The following is a 19,959-nucleotide window of genomic DNA, read 5'->3' on the forward strand; positions in this document are numbered from 1 at the left end:
ATTCTGCATATGCCTTGTGTGCTTTTTTGTTTAACAACCTACTACCTTCCACAGACTTCAGCAACTCAGTCACGTATCATCATACATGCTAGGATATTTGTAGACCTCACAGGTACTGCCTTTAGGTCACAGAAATGTTTTTCTTGTTTTACTAAAAGAACATGTGGGTACCTGATAAGATGCCTGTACTACAACTGGAGGCCATTACAGGAACATCACTGGCCATGCATTCTGCAGAGAAAACGAAATATGAATTGCTCAGCCACAGTAAATATACTTTTAACTGGAGCAAAATGGTCCATACCCTGGAATTTCTACATTCTTGGAATACTGCTAAAGTGCTAAATCAAATTTACAGGAATTTTCTGTGTAGATGTCATCTAAAGTCATTTACCTGAGAGAAAAATTGAAGAGAATCTACATTCACTATAAAAGCTTTTGTTGAAGAACAATCTCCAGTTTAGAAACTCAACACAGTTTTATGAGTACCTATTTGTCTCTCTGTAGTAAAACATCATCTTACAGGATAATAAAAATTACAATATAATTGCACAATTTGACTTATATCAGACTATGTTCCAGTGTTTAAAAAATATGCTAAAAAGCATGCAGACTCAACCTTAAAAGAAATAAGCATACAACAAAATGTTACTGACATTATTCATTAACAGTATTTCTTTGTACTGCCTTGTCTTGGCAGTCTAATATCTATTTTTCTTGTCACATTCTAGAACTCTAGAACGCACATTTTGCTAGTTTTTGTCCATTCTTGTCTAAGCAGTAGCTAATGAGATTCAGTAGGGTAAGACAATCAGGAGCATATCACACCATGGTATAATCAGAAATGAAATTTTATTTGTCATATATTCCCCATTAGGCTACTAGAATTTTAAAATATTTTGCCTTATTAAAAATAGTATTCTAGCAGTGTACTGCTTTTCACTCAGTAGTGATATCAAACACTACACTCACCAAAGCAAGCACCAGTTTGCAAGAGAAGGAAGGAAATAATTATGTCAGTTTCTCACAACTTTTAAGAAATTTAAGTAATTATTTATATTATGTCATTGTGGAGTATTATTTTACATGACAAATAGACCATCTGAATCAATTACCTCCCAAGGACTCCTACAGATTTGTTCCCATACTTGAATTACTACACATATAATTGAAATAGGAAAAGAACTATTTACATTTAATGAATGAACTATGTAGAAGAACAACTGGAACATAATCTAAACTTTTGATTGATTTTCTGGCTTATGACCAGAAAGCTGTTTTCCACTTATCCTTGAATGATGTGTGATATTTTCCAATACTAGGAACACACAGAGAAAGAGAGCACACACAGGTTTTTACCTTTTACAGAATAATTTTAAAAAATGCAGTTGAGCAGCTACATATCAGTTTAAATTGTAACTCACTCAGAATAAATCAACATGAAAAGCATGAAGAAATGAATATTATATCAGTCTCTGTTCCAGTTTAGAGTTTCCATGCTGCTTGTCAACTATTCTATTCTGAGCACAGCTTGGTAAGATGTTATCTGTTCTGGCACAAAAGCTGGTGTTAAGACAGTATTCTCTGGGTACTTATACTATACAAAATAAGGATAAATATTTTTCCTCCTTAAACTGAGTAGTATTTTTTTTAAAAAAGCCACAACATGAAACAAAAATATATCCCCTTGGGAGTAGCATAACTGGTAAGTGAAAGCTAGATGTCAATATCAATGTACATGATAACAGTGCAAACACATGTCATTACTTAAATGTAAGCACCACTGATTTCAGTGAGGCTTACTTCTAAGTAAGCATGTTTGGCCATATCTATAGCATCTCTTATTTCAAAGCTTAAACAGATAATGAAAATACTGTATCTTTAGCTTTGTTCAATAACTGATGAATCCATGCGCTATCCTCTTGTACCAATCCTGGTTTCATTTCAGAGTAATGGTACTTTTTCAAAGCAAATCAAACAAAAAAAGTAATGCTAATTAGAAAACAAGTTCTTCTCCAGAGAAAATCAAGTGAAGACAGTATGAAAATATTCACATATTTTATTCAAACAAGCCCAACAGCAAGTTGGGTAAGTTTTTAAGAGTTATCAGAATCACAACCAAGGTAGCTTGAATCCGGTATTCGAATACATTAGGTCTGCAACACTATCTTTTAAAAAAAGATCCGCCAACCTTTTCTTCATTTCTGTGCCCAAGATATTTGTACACCTACCATGAAACTGGCAGTAAGCAGTTTTAGGAGCATATGAAGTAGTTTTTGTTTAACACTTAACTGTAAACCCTACTAATAAAGCAAGTCAGATATCTTTTATGAATATTGCCTTGATAGACACCCCCCCCCCCAAAAAAGGAGCCAAAACAATTTACAGAACAGTGTTAAGGCTTTGCTAAAATAGCCTAGATGTGGAAGCTCTAAGGCACATATTAGTACATTCACATTACTGTAAAAAAAAAAAAAAAAGAAGCAGAGTATACATTTTTCCCTCCTCCCCCCACCCCCAACCTACTAAAATGCTAGCACTGCCCACTGACATGTTACTCGTCAGGTGCTGATAAAAATACTATCTGCAGTTTCAGGTTTTGTATTTTTAAAAAGCCTGATTTATATAATTCTCACCACTGTTCATTAAGACCAGCAGTTCCTCCACACGTCAGTATTTTTAATTATTACAATACCCTCCTAGATTTAAAAGACCAATCTCACACACGACTGTCTTCTTTTATATCATCTCCTGTGGTTTTTGGAGGTAGATTAACTACTTCATTGGACTCCTTTTGTTTTTCAGCTTCATCAATGTTGGTTTCTTCTTCTTTTCCTTCAGCACTCTGCTTATCCTCTGCCTTCTGCTCTTTTGCCACCAGCCGGTAATTGATGCCCATTCCAATAAATAGGAAGATCCCAGAGAAAATAAGGATGATGCCACATGCCCAGTAAGTGTATTTGTAGTCATCATATGCATCATTGAGTTTACCTAAAAGGCAAAAACAGAGGGTGGGTAATACATTATAAGAGTGTCTGTTCTGAAATAATACAGAATAATTAATGGTCACACATGCAGGTATTAACTTTAATGCTAAAGAATGTAGTAATTATTTCCTCTCATTATCAGGCTGTTTCTAGATAACTGAGAATCTATTATCTGGGTTTATAGAAGTTATACAGAGTCAAGCTAGTAGTTCATTTTGGGATGTCCACAGAGGACTATGGGAAGTGTATTATGGATCAATGGCATGATTGTTCCATCAGCTGTATAATGTGTGGGTTCTCAAACACTGTGGTGAATTTGTGTGACATTCCCTACCCTCATGAACAAAGCTTACCAATATACTAGATGCCACTGAAAGTCGCCAATTGGCACAGCTTTAGTAAATTTAAGACCATCCTTCTCAAAACAGAATTGGCAGGAAATCTGTTCTATGTCCACCTTCCATACATGTCAACCTAGAGTTGCCAACTCCAACTGAAACTAGTCCTGGAAATGTCTTCCTTCCCAGTAACTCTGTGCATGTGACACACTGACAGAATTCAAACTCCAAAAAAGGCAAGGCCAGGATCCCAATGCCTGAGGGGCAGGGGAGATGGAAGAAAATAATGGCTGTCCATAAGGGACACGACTGTAAAAGTATCAGGGCAGGAACAGGCCAACAGCAATGGGCGAAAGTATTTCTAGAGACACAAATATATGTAATATTTTTACTAGTGCAATACTGGAAGGAATCCAAAGAACGGTAATGTAAATATTAATTATCCTTCTCTTCAGAAATGTGTTGGTATGAACGGCAGGGAATTACTTTAAAAATCGGACTTTGTTCTAGCCTTAACCTTGACACCTTTCCATTTAGAAACAACCCTTTTCTCTTAGGTTTACCTTTTACCACTGAGCCTATCAAATCCTGCAGTAGTGTTCAGAATGTGCCCATCAAAGCAGTGAAGGTGGTCTGTAGGTGGGGAAATGTGTACCCAGGGCCAAGGCAGGCTCAGTCTCCCTGCCAATATTATATAGTTAAAGGGCAAATTTGGCAAAGTCATTTTTAGCCCAGCTCAGTTGAGGAGAAAGGTACAGAGCTGTAGCTGCTGTTGTAACTCAGTATCATCTATGCAGACATAAGGGCCAGCCATTGGCCAAGAGCTGAAAAAGGATAAAACATGTTAGGTAGCTGCAACTACCCTCAGATTTGGTCCAGAGGCTCATGACCCACAGTTTAAGAACCCCTAGTATAAGGCATAATTATAAGCTGAATCCTAATACTTTTGTTTACAGCACAAATTATCTTTCCCCTACTTATCTTAGGTCAGACCTGCAGGTCATCAAAGTGCTAATACAGTCTCTCTCCCCTCCCCATCCCAAAGGTGAAATAAGTGTTTTACCCAAAAGAGGAGGTCCCAAAAGGACTGGGCAACATTCCACAATAGTCACCAAACCAACAGCACTGGAGAATCGCTGAGCCCCAACTAAGTCCATCAGTGTTTCAAACAAGACAGAGCTCAGCCAGCCAAAAGCAAATCCAAAAAAGCCAGCATAGATACAAAAGCCAGCATAGGTAGTAGATAAAGGAGCCAAAAGATGGCATACTCCATTGTAGATAACAGACACAGCAAAAAAATACTGGACTCTAGGCCTAATCCACTTGGTGTTTGCTACCAAACCCATAGATGGTCTGGCAAACATATCTACAAAGGCCAGAATAGATAACAGGAAAGCTGAAGATTCTTTAGAGAAATCCTTGCTCTTTCCATAGTTGCTGAGAAAAACTAATGGTGTAAACAGTCCAAAAAACATGAACACATTGCCAAACAGGTAAAGCAAGAAGCCACGATGTGTGAAGAGGGACAAGTCCAAAAATTTGTTAATAGTTTGGAAGGCTGTAGTCTTCTGCTTTTTATTTTTCCCAGCAATAAGGTCTGTATTGACATCTCCTGCTTCTTTTCTTGTCACTTTGCCAACCTCCTGCAATGCTTCCTTATCAATTTCTTTCTTCAGCTGATCAGGCTTAGGTCCTATTGGTCTCATCAGCGACCCAGCCACGCAGCAGTTCAACAAGAGGCCTCCAAGAATTAAAAAGCTCCCTCTCCACCCAAAAATGCTGTAGAAATATTGGTTCAGAGGAGCCAGCGTAGACAGGAATACAGGGCTACCTGCCATGGCCAATCCATTAGCCAAAGGACGCTTCTTATAGAAGTACTTGCCAATCATGGTCAAGGCTGGGTTTAAATTAAATGCAAGTCCCAGACCTGGGGATAGAAATACATTTACATTAAATTATTAAGATAAACACATACAAACACAGCTCTACAAATCCTGTATTCTAGAATCAGTTTATGTTCTTACTGATACTGTGGCATGCACACTATATCCATCATCTTAAATTGTTAGCTGGGGTTTTAGGAAATAGTACCGCTCCCTTAACACATTTAAAAGACTTCAGGATATAGAATGCAAAACACAACACTAAATACTTAGTGATAGTTCAGTGATATCTGACAAATCCTTATACTAACAAATCCTTTGTTTTCAAGTATGAATGTACAAAATTCAATGATTTGGGAACAAAACATTTCAGAGAATTCTGGAATGAAGTGCTCCCACATTAACTGTGCTGAAGTCAATTGGACTATGCTGTTCCAGGGTGGTTTGGTGGTTTCTGGAAATAAATTTCCTGGACCAGAGGACAAGGCATTCTGGAATACTAGGCTCAGGGACACCTCAAACTCCTTCCCAGCTGGGGAATTTACTTCTAGCAACCACTGAATCCATTCCCTCCAGAATGGCAAGTTCTCCAGAACATTCCCTTCTCCAATTGCTGGATTCTGCACAAGTATATTTTATATTTAAAAAGTCAGCAACATTAAATATAAAGTAAAAAAAATGTTTTTTTTGAAAGAGCAGTTATAAAAACCACCTCAAAGCCAGAAAGTTTGAAGTGCACAACAGCAAATAAATAAATATACAAATAAGCAAGCAAACAACCATGGGCAAATATGGAGATACCATAGAGACAACAAATTTCTCCAGGCAGTTATAGGAGAGACATCACAGAGAAATGCCATCACCTGTTTGTATTCAGAAACTGCATGGGCAAAAAAAAAAAAAAAAGGTCTGAAATATCCCTGAGATAATCTATTGGTTCCCAAGCTGTTGTTTAAATGGAATGGGAGATATTCTGAATTCTCTTTTGACTAATGTTCAAATGGCCTACATCCTATTTAGAATGGAAAAAACTCCCTCTCTGGAAAAAAGTAGCCATGGAAAAAAATCTAGCTCAAGAGATTAGTCATCCTGGAAATGAAGTACAGGCCTTTACTTAACAATAATCTAGATTAGTTTTCTTCAATAGAGAGTTAGATTCCTGCTCTCTCAAAATTATACAATTACATGTATCTACATTTATACATCTACATTTATATAGGTGTGTCACTTACCGCCCACAACACCAACACAGAAGTACAACTCTTCTACAGTATTACAGAAGGAGGCAGCAATCAGACCACACCCTGACAGGCAGCCCCCTGCAATCATGACTGGCCGGCTGCCATATTTGTTCACCAGGATGCTGCTGATTGGGCCTAGAAGAAATAATTAAATTATTCAAACATGAAATTCCATCAATATATTTCCTGATCTTTGGAATAAAGCATAGATTTCTGAAGACTTTGAATATCATATAAGAAACAGAGAGTTGGTTTAAACACTACAAAACTAGATGTTCCCATTACAAGCCTCCAAAAGTTGCTCCTGAGAGAATATCATGGCTTGTGTTCTGGATAGTCTGAACAAAAAAAGTGGATGGTCTGACCTACAGAGAAGCTAAGAATGCATTTGATTAGGTCTGGGTGTGGGCAGGGTGGGGGCTAGTTGTAAATGATTATGGTTTCCTTCTATTTAAATATTTTGGTACATTTTTGTTTACATTTTGGTAAAGCATCTGTATCTTTGTTAACTCTCCTAGAAGAGGTAATTACAACTGAGAGATGAATAAAATGAAAAAGAACATTCCAGCATCAAAGCTACTCTTAATCAATTGCTACTACCTCACTGATACCAACTGCAGAAATGAATGTCCACTGTATTCTAATTATAGCCTAAAGTATGTTTCATCAACTGTACAGTGAATATGCACTACTGTGTTAATATAACTATGGATAAGTGCATACCAAAAGACAGGGAAAAAATCAGATGGAAATGTACAAGCCAAAAACACAGTCAAAAGGTTTTTTATTATTATTATTATTTTTAACTAGTCCAATTTAAACTATTCATTCATCTATCACTACTTCCTGCAAATGACCAATTATATTTTGTTAACCTGGATTTGGTTTAGTGGTGTGTCAGCAGGCAAAGTGAAACATCCTACATTCTCCCTGAAGAACTACATGCCCTTGCTTTTTAAAGTCCTTTCTGCTTAAAGATTTATTCAGTTTCCATTATATTGCAATAAAGATTCATCTGATCTGCTAAATATAGTAGTATAGATACAACATGTTCCATAATTGTTTTTCCCATCTGAAATCCAAGTTAGATCAACTTCAGCAAAACAAATATTTTGTTAAGCTGGCATTACAATTCAAACCACTGCTCTAAATAGTTACCCATAAGATACATATACGGTAACTAGCTGGCAACCTAGTGAAAAGTTCACTCTATAAGGCCTTGATTTCACCTTTTAAAAATGTTGAAGTATTTTTAAATCAAGAGCTTAAATGATTTTTGGATTGGTTTCTAACCCAAGAACATCTAAGCTTGGTAGACAGCTAAAATGTAGTCTACAGCAAAGAACTATATGGGAAATACATGTTTTCGTTTCTATTGATTAGTATAATGAAACCAACTTTCTCTGAAAAAATGTAATTTAAAAGACTTCTAATAATTGAGTTATGCATTATTAAGATGGTATTTTCTTAAGAAAGACTTTAGATCAGTCACCAAAGATTACCATTATGGATCCAAAAAAACCTTATTTTTATCGCTGACAGATAGCCTCTTGAAGCTTTGTATGAGAATTTTATTATTTAATCATTAATTAAAAGTTCCTTGATTATTTCTATACATATACCTGGTTTTCAGATATTTTCTAAATTCCTCCTAGTACATTTGAAGTCAATATTAATTTTTTAAAGAAATTTACAAAAATTTTGTAAATAATTTATAAACAGTCATATTTATAAAAGTATATGACTGTTTATAAATTATTTAAGATATTGTGAATGCTTATGTTTTGGCATAATTTGTATAACCAGGTTTAGCACACACACCTTATTTGCTTTGTTGCTACTCCTGTTTTTTTAATGATTGATCCACATATGCAAAATAGCACACAATTTAGCTTCCAGAGGAATAGCTATATTAGTCCACTAGGATAGCACGTAGGGAAGGTGGATCCTCGTAATTTGGAGTCTCTCTCTCTCACACACACACACACACCCTCCAAATGAACAAAAGTTACATTTAATTTGTATCACCAACAATAAGGGGATGGGTAGCGGCCAACTGCTTAACAATTGGATTGTTTTAACATACCAGCTATTATCAGTTATGGTTCCTAAAGCTTTTAATAATGGCAGGATCTATTTATTGATGAATATATATGGCCACCTAACTCAAAACTCTAACTCTGGGCCACCAACATTGAGTTAAAACAGATAAGTAAAAAAATAACCAAAACAAAAATAAAAATAATACATTTGAGGCCACAATCATTCTCCTAAACCATTACAAAAATGGCCTCAACTAACCCCCTGGCACAATCCTTGGGCCAGGTTTCCAATATATTGCAGAAGGCCAACAGGACTAGGACCATATGAACCTTGGGAGAGTATGGTATTCCATGGAACAGGCACTGCGACAAAAAAGATACATTCCTGGCTTCCATAAGATGGCACTGTTAATAGAGGTACATGGAACATGCTGGATATTCCAAGACAAGCAAAAATAATCAGAGACAGGTGTTCCCACAAATAATCTAGCCATGTGCCATGAAAGGCTTTATAGGTTGGAACCAGCACTTTAAACTACAGCAAGAATATTTATGATTTTAAGCATGATATTCTAAATTTACATTTAGAGCTGAGTTGAACTTGTTTTAACAAGCTGGATGGAAGCTTTCCTACTCTGGAGGTTCCACACTCACCCGAGTACTAAGGTGTCTACACAGACACACACACATATGTATTTGTGCCTTCGAATCAGTGTTGATTCCTGGCAACTGCCGTATTACAGTGAAAAACAAAATAATACTGTAGATGAATTTACTGCCCATTTTCTTTACATATAAAAGCTACATTGTTACTCTCCATTCTGACAGCCAGTGTAGTACACAGTAGTGAATACATTTAACTGGATCTGGGAAGACCTAGATTCAAATACCCTCTTAAGAACAAAACTTGTGGCCTTATCTGAAACTGGATGCAAAGAGAACAGTCACTTATGTAATTGTTTTGTATTACTTAGATTATTTCAACTTGTTTTACATGGGACTGTCCTTGAAGATCATCCAGAAACTTAAGCTGGTCCAAAATGGACTCCACAGTTTCCTCTTAAGGTTCTTACCCGGGTAACATGGAGAGATGCCCCTCCCCCAATGTATAATACTTGAGCTCCCAGAGGAAAGATGGAATATAACCAGTGCTTTGCTGGTAAATGTTTAAAAAACAGCTCTCCCAGCTCCACTGCACCACCACACTGCTAGCCACAGAACAGCTGATTAGCAGGGTAGATATCAGGGCTCAGCTCTGCTCTCAAATGGCTCGCAAAATACTGGAAAATTTAACAATCAGCTCTTGCTAGCCAGTACAAGCCAGCTCTAGCACACCACCGGATAGAACTGTAATAATAACAGCAAATATTTTGTGACCTCCTTTTTATCTCAAATGCAAAGCCTATTTGGTTATTTATTATAATAGCACCAACTGTATTCAATTAGAATATAATTAAGTAAAAGCAAATAACGTAACCCAAACTCTATGAACATCAGTCAAATACTGTAGGCTTACATCATATCAGCATCCAATAAACCAACTGCATAAAGCAGAATTGGTAGATGAAAATGAACCACTTGCAGTACACTAACACAGCTGATTTTTCCTACAGCAACCAACCTGCATCTGTGTATTCTAAACATATAGTTTATCTTAACCATGATTTATTGAAAAAGCCAGAATCAAGTCATAATTAATCTTGAGGACAAGAAAAGTAATTATTATTACTGATTACTGTTCTCCCCTCCATCTTTGGCAGCCCTTGCCTTGCACTCTGGATTAGTGATGCTTGGGTGAAGCACCAGACAAGAGCAGAATTAAGCATTAAATTAAGCATTCTCATCAACACATCATGATAACCTACAGTCGCAATCAGTAAGACAAATCTTGTTTTCAAAATGTGTATTATCCTAAAACAATCCATGATGAACCCCACCCTATTTGCATGTAATGCTTAGCCAAAAACAAATATAGTTTAGTTTGGTCAATGAACTTATAGTTGTGTGAAAAAGAAAGTACACCCTCTTTGAGTTCTATGGTTTTAGGTATCAAGACATAATAAAAATCATCTAGTCCTTAGCAGTTCTCAAAAGTAGGTAAAACCTCAGATGAACAACACATGACATATTACACCATGCCATCATTTATTTTACAAAAAGAAAGCCAAAATGGAGAAGCCATGTGTGAAAAACTAAGTACCCCTTATGATTCAATAGCTTGTAGAACCACCTTTAGCAGCAATAACTTGAAGTAATCGTTTTCTGTATGACTTTATCAGTCTTTCACATCGTTGTGGAGGAATTTTGGCCCACTCTTCTTTACAACATTGCTTCAGTTCATTGAAGTTTGCGGGCATTTGTTTATTCACAGCTTTCTTGAGGTCCCACCACAGCATTTCAATCGGGTTGAGGTCTGGACTTTGACTGGGCCATTGCAACACCTTGATTCTTTTCTTTTTCAGCCATTCTGTTGTAGATTTGCTGGTGTGCTTGGGATCATTGTCCTGTGGCATGACCCAATGTTGGCCAAGCTTTAGCTGTCGGACAGATGGCCTCACATTTGACTCTAGAATACTTTGGTATACAGGAGTTCATGGTCAGCTCAATGCATGCAAGGTGCCCAGGTCCTGTGGCTGCAAAACAAGCCCAAATCATCACTCCTCCACCACCATGCTTGACAGGTGGTATGAGATGTTTGTGCAGATATGCTGTGTTTGGTTTTCGCCAAAACATGGTGCTGTGCATTATGGCCAAACATCTCCACTTTGGTCTCGTCCGTCCAAAGGACAGCGTTCCAGAAGTCTTGTGATTTGTTCAGATGCAACTTTGCAAACCTAAGCTGTGCTGCCATGTTCTTTTTAGAGAACAGGCTTTCTCCTGGCAACCCTTCCAAATAAACCATACTTGTTCAGTCTTGTTCTAATTGTACTGTCATGAACTTTAACATTTAACATGCTAACTGAGGCCTGTAGAGTCTGAATTGTAACTCTTGGATTTTTTGCAATTTCTCTGAGCATTGCACGGTTTGACATTGGGGTGAATTTGCTGGGACATCCACTCCTGGGAAGACTGGCAACTGCCTTAAATGTTTTCCACTTGTGAATAATCTTCTTCACTGTAGAATGATGGACTTTAAATTGTTTGGAAATGGCCTTATAACCCTTCCCAGATTGATGGGCAGCAACAATTACTTCTCTAAGATCATTGCTGATGTCTTTACTCTTTGGCATTGTGTTAACATACACCTCAATGCTCAAGACCAGCAAACTCCTAAAACTTTGGCTGTTACAGAGGTAGTCACACTTGCTGATGATCAATTGATCAAGGGCATTTGATTAGCAGCACCTGGCTGCTACTTACCCTCTTCATACCTATGGGAGCAGTAAGGGTGTACTTAGTTTTTCACACACGGCTTCTCCGTTTTGGCTTTCTTTTTGTAAAATAAATAATGACATAGTGTAATATGTCATGTGTTGTTGTTCATCTGAGGTTGTATTTACCTACTTTTGAGAACTGCTAAGGACCAGATGATGTTTATTATGTCCTGATACGTAAAACCATAGAATTCAAAGAGGGTGTAGTTTCTTTTTCACATGACTGTAGATACTGAAGTAGTTGTGTACAGAGGCTTCTTGTTACAAAACAACTGTGAGTGATGAATGATGTACAGTTTAACTGTGGTTAAAGATGAATAAAATAGTTACAAGCTAACTACAATGCACTATAAACAAAATGGGGTTGTTTTAGTGTTATTCAATTCAAAGCCAGACAATAGACATAATAAAGGCTTAAATCAACTCTACTCTAACTCTTTTATGTACAAGATGTATAGTCCTTTAATTACCATCCAAATGTTTGGGGTTGATTTACGTTTAATATTTAAAATACTTCATTACAGAAAGAGCTTAAATCTAAAATAAATAGTGATTAAAGGAAGGCCAACCTAGAAAAACATTCTACAAACTCTAGAGCCTGTTTAAATGCAACTAGAAAGACATGTCCTGAATACTGACTCTGTTAACAGATAGCCACGTTTGTCAATACTCATTGGTTTTCAGCCCTATTATGTCCCTTTAACCTGGATAACTAGGCATTGTTGGTCACTTTATTTTTCTTGCAAAATTTGACCAGGGAAGCCCCACCAATGGCACCCAAAGGTACCCAGGAGCTGCTCAAAATTGGAGATCCTTATTATTTTCACAGGAGCTACCAATAATGGATCAGTACTGAATCAATTATTAAGACAAAGTTTTATAGATATTTTCTGGAAAAAAGAGTTTATTAATAAAGCAACACAGGTTTTTCAGTCTAAGGAAAAATTAGCACTGTTGGCTATTTATTTTTTTACATTACTGATTGTATCTGTCTTGTGCAACTGATTATTTTATGGAATGAATTTTCTAAACTATTAAAAGTAAACAATGGCAAGACTGTTAAAGTTCACGTGCTTGTTGCCTCACTAGCCGAATAAGGGCAAAGAAAATGTGCTGATTGCTTCACTACCCAAATAAGGACAAAGACTGTTCTCTTCCAAAGAAAAATCTCATATGCAGTGCAGCAGAGCTACTTGCTTTTTAGGTATACATGCAAAGCCAAGGCTGACTGTTCAACCACCATACTTCAGCAGTAGTGAAGCCACAAGCATTCAGGCCTGTTTTGAAAGCATGAAGAGGTTATGTCTACTTATGTTTTTCATGCTATGTAAACTGCCTCAAGTTCTGTGAAGTAAATAGCACACAAAAATTTGTAAAAATAAATGTATAAATGTGGATTTAATGATCTGCTACTCATAAGCTTTGAAACATTTTCCCTATTTCTTGTAATGCATCAGACTTATTGCTAATTTGCCATGATTAAGACTTCTATGAGCAATAGTTTTGAGGATTAATAAGCTGTATTTTATTACTGCAATATTAAGTACCCCAAACCATACAGTGTAAATTATTAAACAGTATAGTTTAAATAATATCCTGATCATAATAGCGCTGGTATATTTTCATATACTATGTAAGGTAAATGATTTACAGATTTTCAAACATAATTTCTTCATTTTTCAAATTTAAATGAAAGAAATCATACCCTTGCTTTTCTAAGCAAAGCCTCCCAAAGTAGTCTACATTTATTTAATGTTAAACCCAGTAAACACCCCATGTATAAATTTCTCAGGAGAGCAAGAATGATAGCCTATAGTAAACTAAAACCTTATGCAACATCTCCAAATCAGAAATCCCTATTTGCGTCTCCATTTCTTCATTCTACAAAGTAATTTCTTTCATGTATATGCAAAACATCACATCTCAGTCAAAATTTTCTAGAACTTAGAATTCCAAAATTCTCCCAGTTCATACTTGCTTGGAAGTAAACTTCTGAGGCAGGAAGAAGTTTGTGGTATTCCAGCCCTGACAGAGCATGTGCAAGGAGAAAAATGGAACATTCCATATCCAGAGCATGATGTTTTGTACATCCTCAATTTCCTTTAACTCTTGAATAAATCTTTACTATTAATTTCTCATTGGTCTTGAGCTCTACACACATTAAACATTATCACAAATATAGCTTTAATTTTAAGTAACCTTAATGGATTCTTGCATTAAAATATAAGGAAAGTTTTTAAAAGTATACCTATATTCAGAAGTTACAGAACACATATTAACAAAAATGAGGATGTTGATAACATATACTTCTATTCTAGTTACAAAAAAAAGCAGGGTGAAAATAAGTACACAAAGTGATGACTACACAGACCATATTTCCTAGTGCTGTAATTTTAAAAAAAATTATTTCAGCTCACATCTTTATTTGCTATGTGTTTGCCTGTAATTTGCAAGGCTTAGCATTTATTTTCTTATTGAAGCAAGTCATACACTTACTTTAAGTACTTAAGATCGGTCTTCTGGAAGATAATGTCAAAGAGGCACACTGTAGAGCAGGCCCGCACAACATGCAGCCCGCCAAGCAGCCTTGTACGGTCCACTGATGTTTTTTTAAAAAGTAGTAAATTTAGAGCCACCATCACAAGTTTCAGCGCTTCTTCTGCTCTGCTAGCCATGGAAAAGCTGATTGGTACTTGTTTCTTTGTGGCCCACAAGGACTTTTAATTTATCAATGTGGCCCTTTCCCCTTGACAAGCTGTACAGCCCTGATGTGGAAACTACAACTTAAGAATCATTCAAATATTAATTCCTTGGAAAGGAATTATTTACATAGCTGCAAAGAAACTAAACAGATTGGCCTATTTTTCCCTACTTTGGGTACTGTAGTAATATTCAAATTTACCTACAGATCTATTAATACCTTTTTCTCCAACTAAAGCATGACATTATTATTGAGACAGCTGCACAGTAAAAGTGTCATTTATTTAGTTTGCAAACTTACCTCCTGCATACATAACTGCCAACATAATAGAGGAGATCCAGGAAACTTTGCTGCTTGATGCTTCAAAGATGATTTCGATCTCCTTAAAGAATACTGTAATGGATTTGGGGAATGCATATGAAAAACCAATAGAGATAAAGGCACCAACAACCACAGCCCAACCCCATCCTCCTTCAGGTGGAGTGTATCCTACTGGGCCTCCAATTGCTGGTGGCATCTTGACTGAAGTAATTCAACAGGTACTAAAAGATCTGTAAAGAAAACATGACAGTTAGTGTTTCCTTCAGCAAATATTTCAGTAAGCACTCAGAAAGAACAGCCTCTCTGAACATTGTTAAATTTTGTCTCTAGTGCCGTTAAGACTATATACGGAATCACCAAGTTTTAGGCAAGACTGGGATATAAAGTTAATATAAGACTTAGATATAAAGAGCAAGTAAGATTAACTCCTCCTCGGCTTATAAATTTCACCTCCCTCCTCTGTTGAGGCAGTTAAGGATATTAAGTGTTGTCCCAACTCTAAACTAATCTTAGGTTAATCTTAACTAGCTTGTGAAAACAAATTACTTTATAGTTTGAACTTGGTCTGTTTCCATCAACAGCATAGTCTAGGTTCAGAAAATAAACCCTGTTGAAATACTGTGTATCTTTAAAATGCCAAGGATAATTGAACAACTTAATCTGTACCCAATGCCAAATTTAAAAAGAAACTCTGTTATATTTCAGGCAGATTAATTTATACTGTAACCTTAATCATTTTTATGTTTCTTTTTCAGGCACCCATGATTCAAAGTTACATGTCAATTCAAATCACCCCTATCTCTTCAACTACCATTGGTATGCACATCAAACCACCCATTCCATAATACACAGTTTCTTCTGCAAAATATGTTGTAGATTACTCACTGGTCTGATTATATTTGACAAACAGAAAATCCTTAATGTTTCTGATTGTGAACATTAAGAAGCCTTTGTCTGGAGCATGCCAATGTTTCTGTAAGCATTGTCCCTTAGTCCCAGGGAAAAAGGAAGAATATGGGGAATAAACCAGACCCTGAAAATTTAAATTATTTTTTAATCATGCCTGTAAGTATCCATAGCCTTAATAAGTCAAACATCAAAAATAGAAGCAAACAGCATTAAACTTTTTCTCTCAAACACATCCCTTTTCTTGCTGATTCTTTGCTGCCTTTTCTTATTCTGTTGTTCCAACAGAAGAGAATATTTTCAGCTCAGGGTTGAATTGTGGAGTTCTCGGTGCTCTCTGAGAATGGCTGTTTGCTTGCAAGTGTTTCATCATCCATCTAGGTAACATCATCAGTGCAAGTGAGTATGGGGTTTGCTGCACATTTATTCTATTGTCTTCTACTTCTCCAGGCAATTACTTAATAGCTGCTCTAGAACCACCTTTTCTTTTGTTTCTTAAAATGTATTTTCAGCTAGTTCACCATTAGTCCCAAGAATCCCTGATGCCACCTGATTTTCTAAAACACCACAGAGATTTGATGGACATATATTGCCAACAGCTCCTTGGCTGTATTGCACACAATTCCTGTTGGGGTAAGAGGAACTATTTTACATTAGATTCCAGTTGTTCTGTACATTTATGGAATTGTACAGAGCTTTTTTTCCAAATGCATGAATAGTAGCAGACTGGTTTTTCAGAGCATATACTTAGTCAGTTGTCAGATTTTACTATGTTTAATGGCTATCATACTTAACTTCGAATTTACATAAATATGTTACAAGAAAAAGATCTCATTATCAGCTCAGAGGACACTGATTTTATATAAATAAATACATTTTGTACTCTGCTGAATTTTTCCCCCTAAACGTAAGGTTGATGAATGCTTAAAAGTGCCTGAACATGAGAGGACAGGCAGGAACATCATATGGTAATGTTCCAATACCATATCCTCCAAAGTTATTCTTGAAAGGGCACTGAAGGTCAGTAAATCTATCTAAGCTTAGCAGTGAATGCTAATAGTGGAAAGTTCTGATAAGTATCTACATGCCTTTCACATACTTCATGAGAAATTCAAATCCGTTTGCCTGGAATGCATCTCATGAAGCAGATGCCCCTCTGAAAAAACTGGCAATTTGGAGATGCACTGAGAGGATTCATTGATTTCTCACTACTAGCACTTTGTTATATAATATATACTTCAAATATAGTAATAAGTACTCATAGCTTGGGGGATAAAATCAATTTAAGGCAATGATCCCCAAATACTTAGTCAATTATGATAATATATAGTTGCTCTATCTTGCAATATAAGAGAAACACTGATTCCATAATAAACTTAGACAAAAATCCTATTTTTGAAAAGAAAAGAAAAAACAAAACAGAGTCAAATGTTAATGGAACTGGAAGCTAAAAAAGAAATCTATAGGCTCAAAATATATCCGCCATAACTGTTCTAACTTCAGACCAAAATTGTATTATCAACAAATGAAACTGTAAAATACAATCCAAAGTTCTCACTATAGTAATACATTGATAGCTACATTCCTTTCCAAAGCTTCAGCACTAAAACCACAAAGCAGAATTTTATAGTTCTGTGACAAGTGATGGATATTACTCATGTGTTGTGAGATTAAGGAGTTTTCATTGTGTCTTCTGTCTGCTAGTTGGTGTTCATGGATGCGCTTTGCTAGCCTTCTGCCTGTCTGTCCTACATAGTGGTTGTTACAGTCCTTACACTGTATGTTGTAGCTGACTCCTGTTTTTTCTTCTTGGGCTACTGGGTCTTTTTGTTTGCTTAAGATGTTTTGGAGGGCTTTAGTTGGTTTGTGTGCTACAGAGAGGCCATGTGGCTGTAATAAGTCTGTTGGTAGTTTCTGAGATGTAAACAAATGATGAAAACGCCTTAATCTCACAACATATGGACAGACTTAACCATAGTTTCAACTGGGAAACTGTCAGCATCTTAGACTAAGCTAAATCCAGAGGGAATTCCTGGAAGCTTGGTATTCAGACAAAGCAGCCATCAATAGGCACAGAGAGACAAACAACATCTACACACTATTCAAAAGAGACAATAAAAAGGAAAACAAAAGACCAGAACAGCTCCTCACCAGCAATCATCACTCAGATAAGCAGAGATTAACATCAAGATTATCACCAGACATACAATCAAGCAGTAAACAATACCCTAATCAAGGAACTGGGTGGGGGGGGAATAAAACAAAACAAAACCCACACCCCCACCAACCCAGGCAGGGCATGCCACTGAATATAAACAGAGAGCAAATCCCATTCCATTCTAGCACTGAAGATGTTACCTAGCTGGGTAACGAAACATTTGCAAGAAAACAACCAAGCTCAGAGAACCCCAAGGACTCCACACTTCTTTCATGTGTAAGTGTACCTTAATTATCTTGACACTTGGCTCAGGGGTCCACTGACTTTTGGAGTTGGTGGGCACATTTTGAACTATAAGAATATGTTAAGGGTACTCTTGAACAATGGCTGCTGGGGAAAGACATAATCAGCTAGAAAATACTGATTGACCAATTTTACATCATCTCTTCCTCATCCCACTATATTCCATTTATCTTTGTCTTTCTAGTCACATTAAAAATACCGGGGTACACCTGCACAACTTTTTCATAGCACACAGAAGTGATATTAAAAATGCACTGAAACAGGTGTACATCAGCTGAGAGAATGAGGAGCCAAAGGAGAACACATTATCTTTGGGTGCTGTATTGCCTCAATATTTCATTCTGCTTGGGCAAAGACCAGAGAACTGTCCCATACTCTCATTTCTCATGCACTGTTCCCACTGGTAATGTGCTAATGTGCTTCTTTCAGAGATTGAATTAAAAGCAACTGTTCTTAGGATCAGCCAATATGTATAGCTACCTACCTACCTGACCACCACTGTGCCACCTAATTGATTAGCTCATGAGGCTGTTAATAAATCAATCAGGAGCCTTTAAGAAAGCCTGCTGAATCGAGTTCCCTTATCAAAGTCTCTGGAGTAACGCTGTGGCAACATTTGTAGTCCTTTGTGTTTCACATATTGATGTACTTCTCTGTCACAGCATGGGTTTTTAAAAAAAAAAATCAGCCAATTAGATTTAAATCAAGTAATTAAGCTGCTTGCATTAGAAATACTGGCATAAAAAATCCGAGGTGATAAATAAAAGATTTCAAAATTTGCAGAAAGGAATATAAGCTTAAATGCTATACAGATTATGTAGTATTAATTATCACAGAACCACAAAAGGCAATAAAACAGTCAATGAAAACAATTTATAATTAGGGAGAATATTTTCGATATAAAATCAATTTTTTGCAAGAAGAATCTGGCTGTCAGATCACTCAGCAAAATATCTAGGTTTGCACCTGACACGAAACAATAAAAAAAAAATCAAAATAACTATGTTCAATTATGGCAAGAGATTAAAAGAGACCTTGAAAGGTAGAGGATCCCAAAGCTATCTTGGTTAGGATCTATAGCAATTATCAAAATGAATCTATTATCCAAATAAACTATTTATTCCTAATGACACCAACTGGAATTTCAGAGAGTCGTACAGGAATGGCAAGAAACTGTCAGTAAATTCATATGGAGCTGAAAAAAAATGTAGTCAAACAAAAAATTCTACAGGATTCCAAAGAGAGAGATGGCCTTGCCCTTCCAAACTTTTGATTGTACTATAAAGCAAGTTCCCTGTCATGGATAACAGAGTGGATAAAAATCTCCAAATAGCAGAATGGCAATTTTAGAAGGAGCGGGCTTAGCCAATGGACTTCATAGATATTAATGGTACAGAGATACAAAGGAGAATAAAAACTTGGTAAGTTTGATAAAAGTATGGAATTCCACAAAGGGAATAATAAGCCCAACAATTTCACCTCTATCTTCTCCTTCAAATGCTTTTCATGGCAGAGATATTACAGCAAGAAAAATGTAATTACATATGCAGATATGGTTCACTCAGATTCTACGAACAGACTAAAAACATAGCAAGAACTACTTGGTGAAGTCTGGAATATACCATAGCTGATGTATTTACAAATTGTAGGAAGGATAAAATCAGATCTCAAGAAGGAAGGAGGAACATTAAGGAAAAAAACAGAA

At 36.4% G+C, this 19,959-nt stretch overlaps 1 protein-coding gene across 2 annotated transcripts in view; it reads right to left on the reverse strand.

Moving 5' to 3' along the window:
* Positions 1-2,041: 2,041 nt before the first annotated feature.
* The window catches only part of SLC16A1 (solute carrier family 16 member 1), a 37,695-nt gene continuing 19,777 nt past the window's right edge, over positions 2,042-19,959 (reverse strand). For both annotated transcript variants that reach the window (XM_007429930.4, XM_088128529.1), the window contains exons 2-5: positions 14,867-15,117; positions 6,441-6,584; positions 4,389-5,252; positions 2,042-2,991 (exon numbers count right to left, since the gene is read on the reverse strand). In XM_007429930.4, the coding sequence (XP_007429992.1) occupies positions 2,720-2,991; positions 4,389-5,252; positions 6,441-6,584; positions 14,867-15,083 (1,497 nt within the window). In that variant the 5' untranslated portion in view covers positions 15,084-15,117 and the 3' untranslated portion in view covers positions 2,042-2,719. The remainder of the gene's footprint in view (positions 2,992-4,388; positions 5,253-6,440; positions 6,585-14,866; positions 15,118-19,959) is intronic.

This window comes from Python bivittatus, unplaced genomic scaffold (genome assembly GCF_059951505.1).
Source record: "Python bivittatus isolate LINGU-HERP-01145 unplaced genomic scaffold, Pbiv_v1 ctg000700_np1212, whole genome shotgun sequence".
Lineage (NCBI taxonomy): Eukaryota > Metazoa > Chordata > Lepidosauria > Squamata > Pythonidae > Python > Python bivittatus.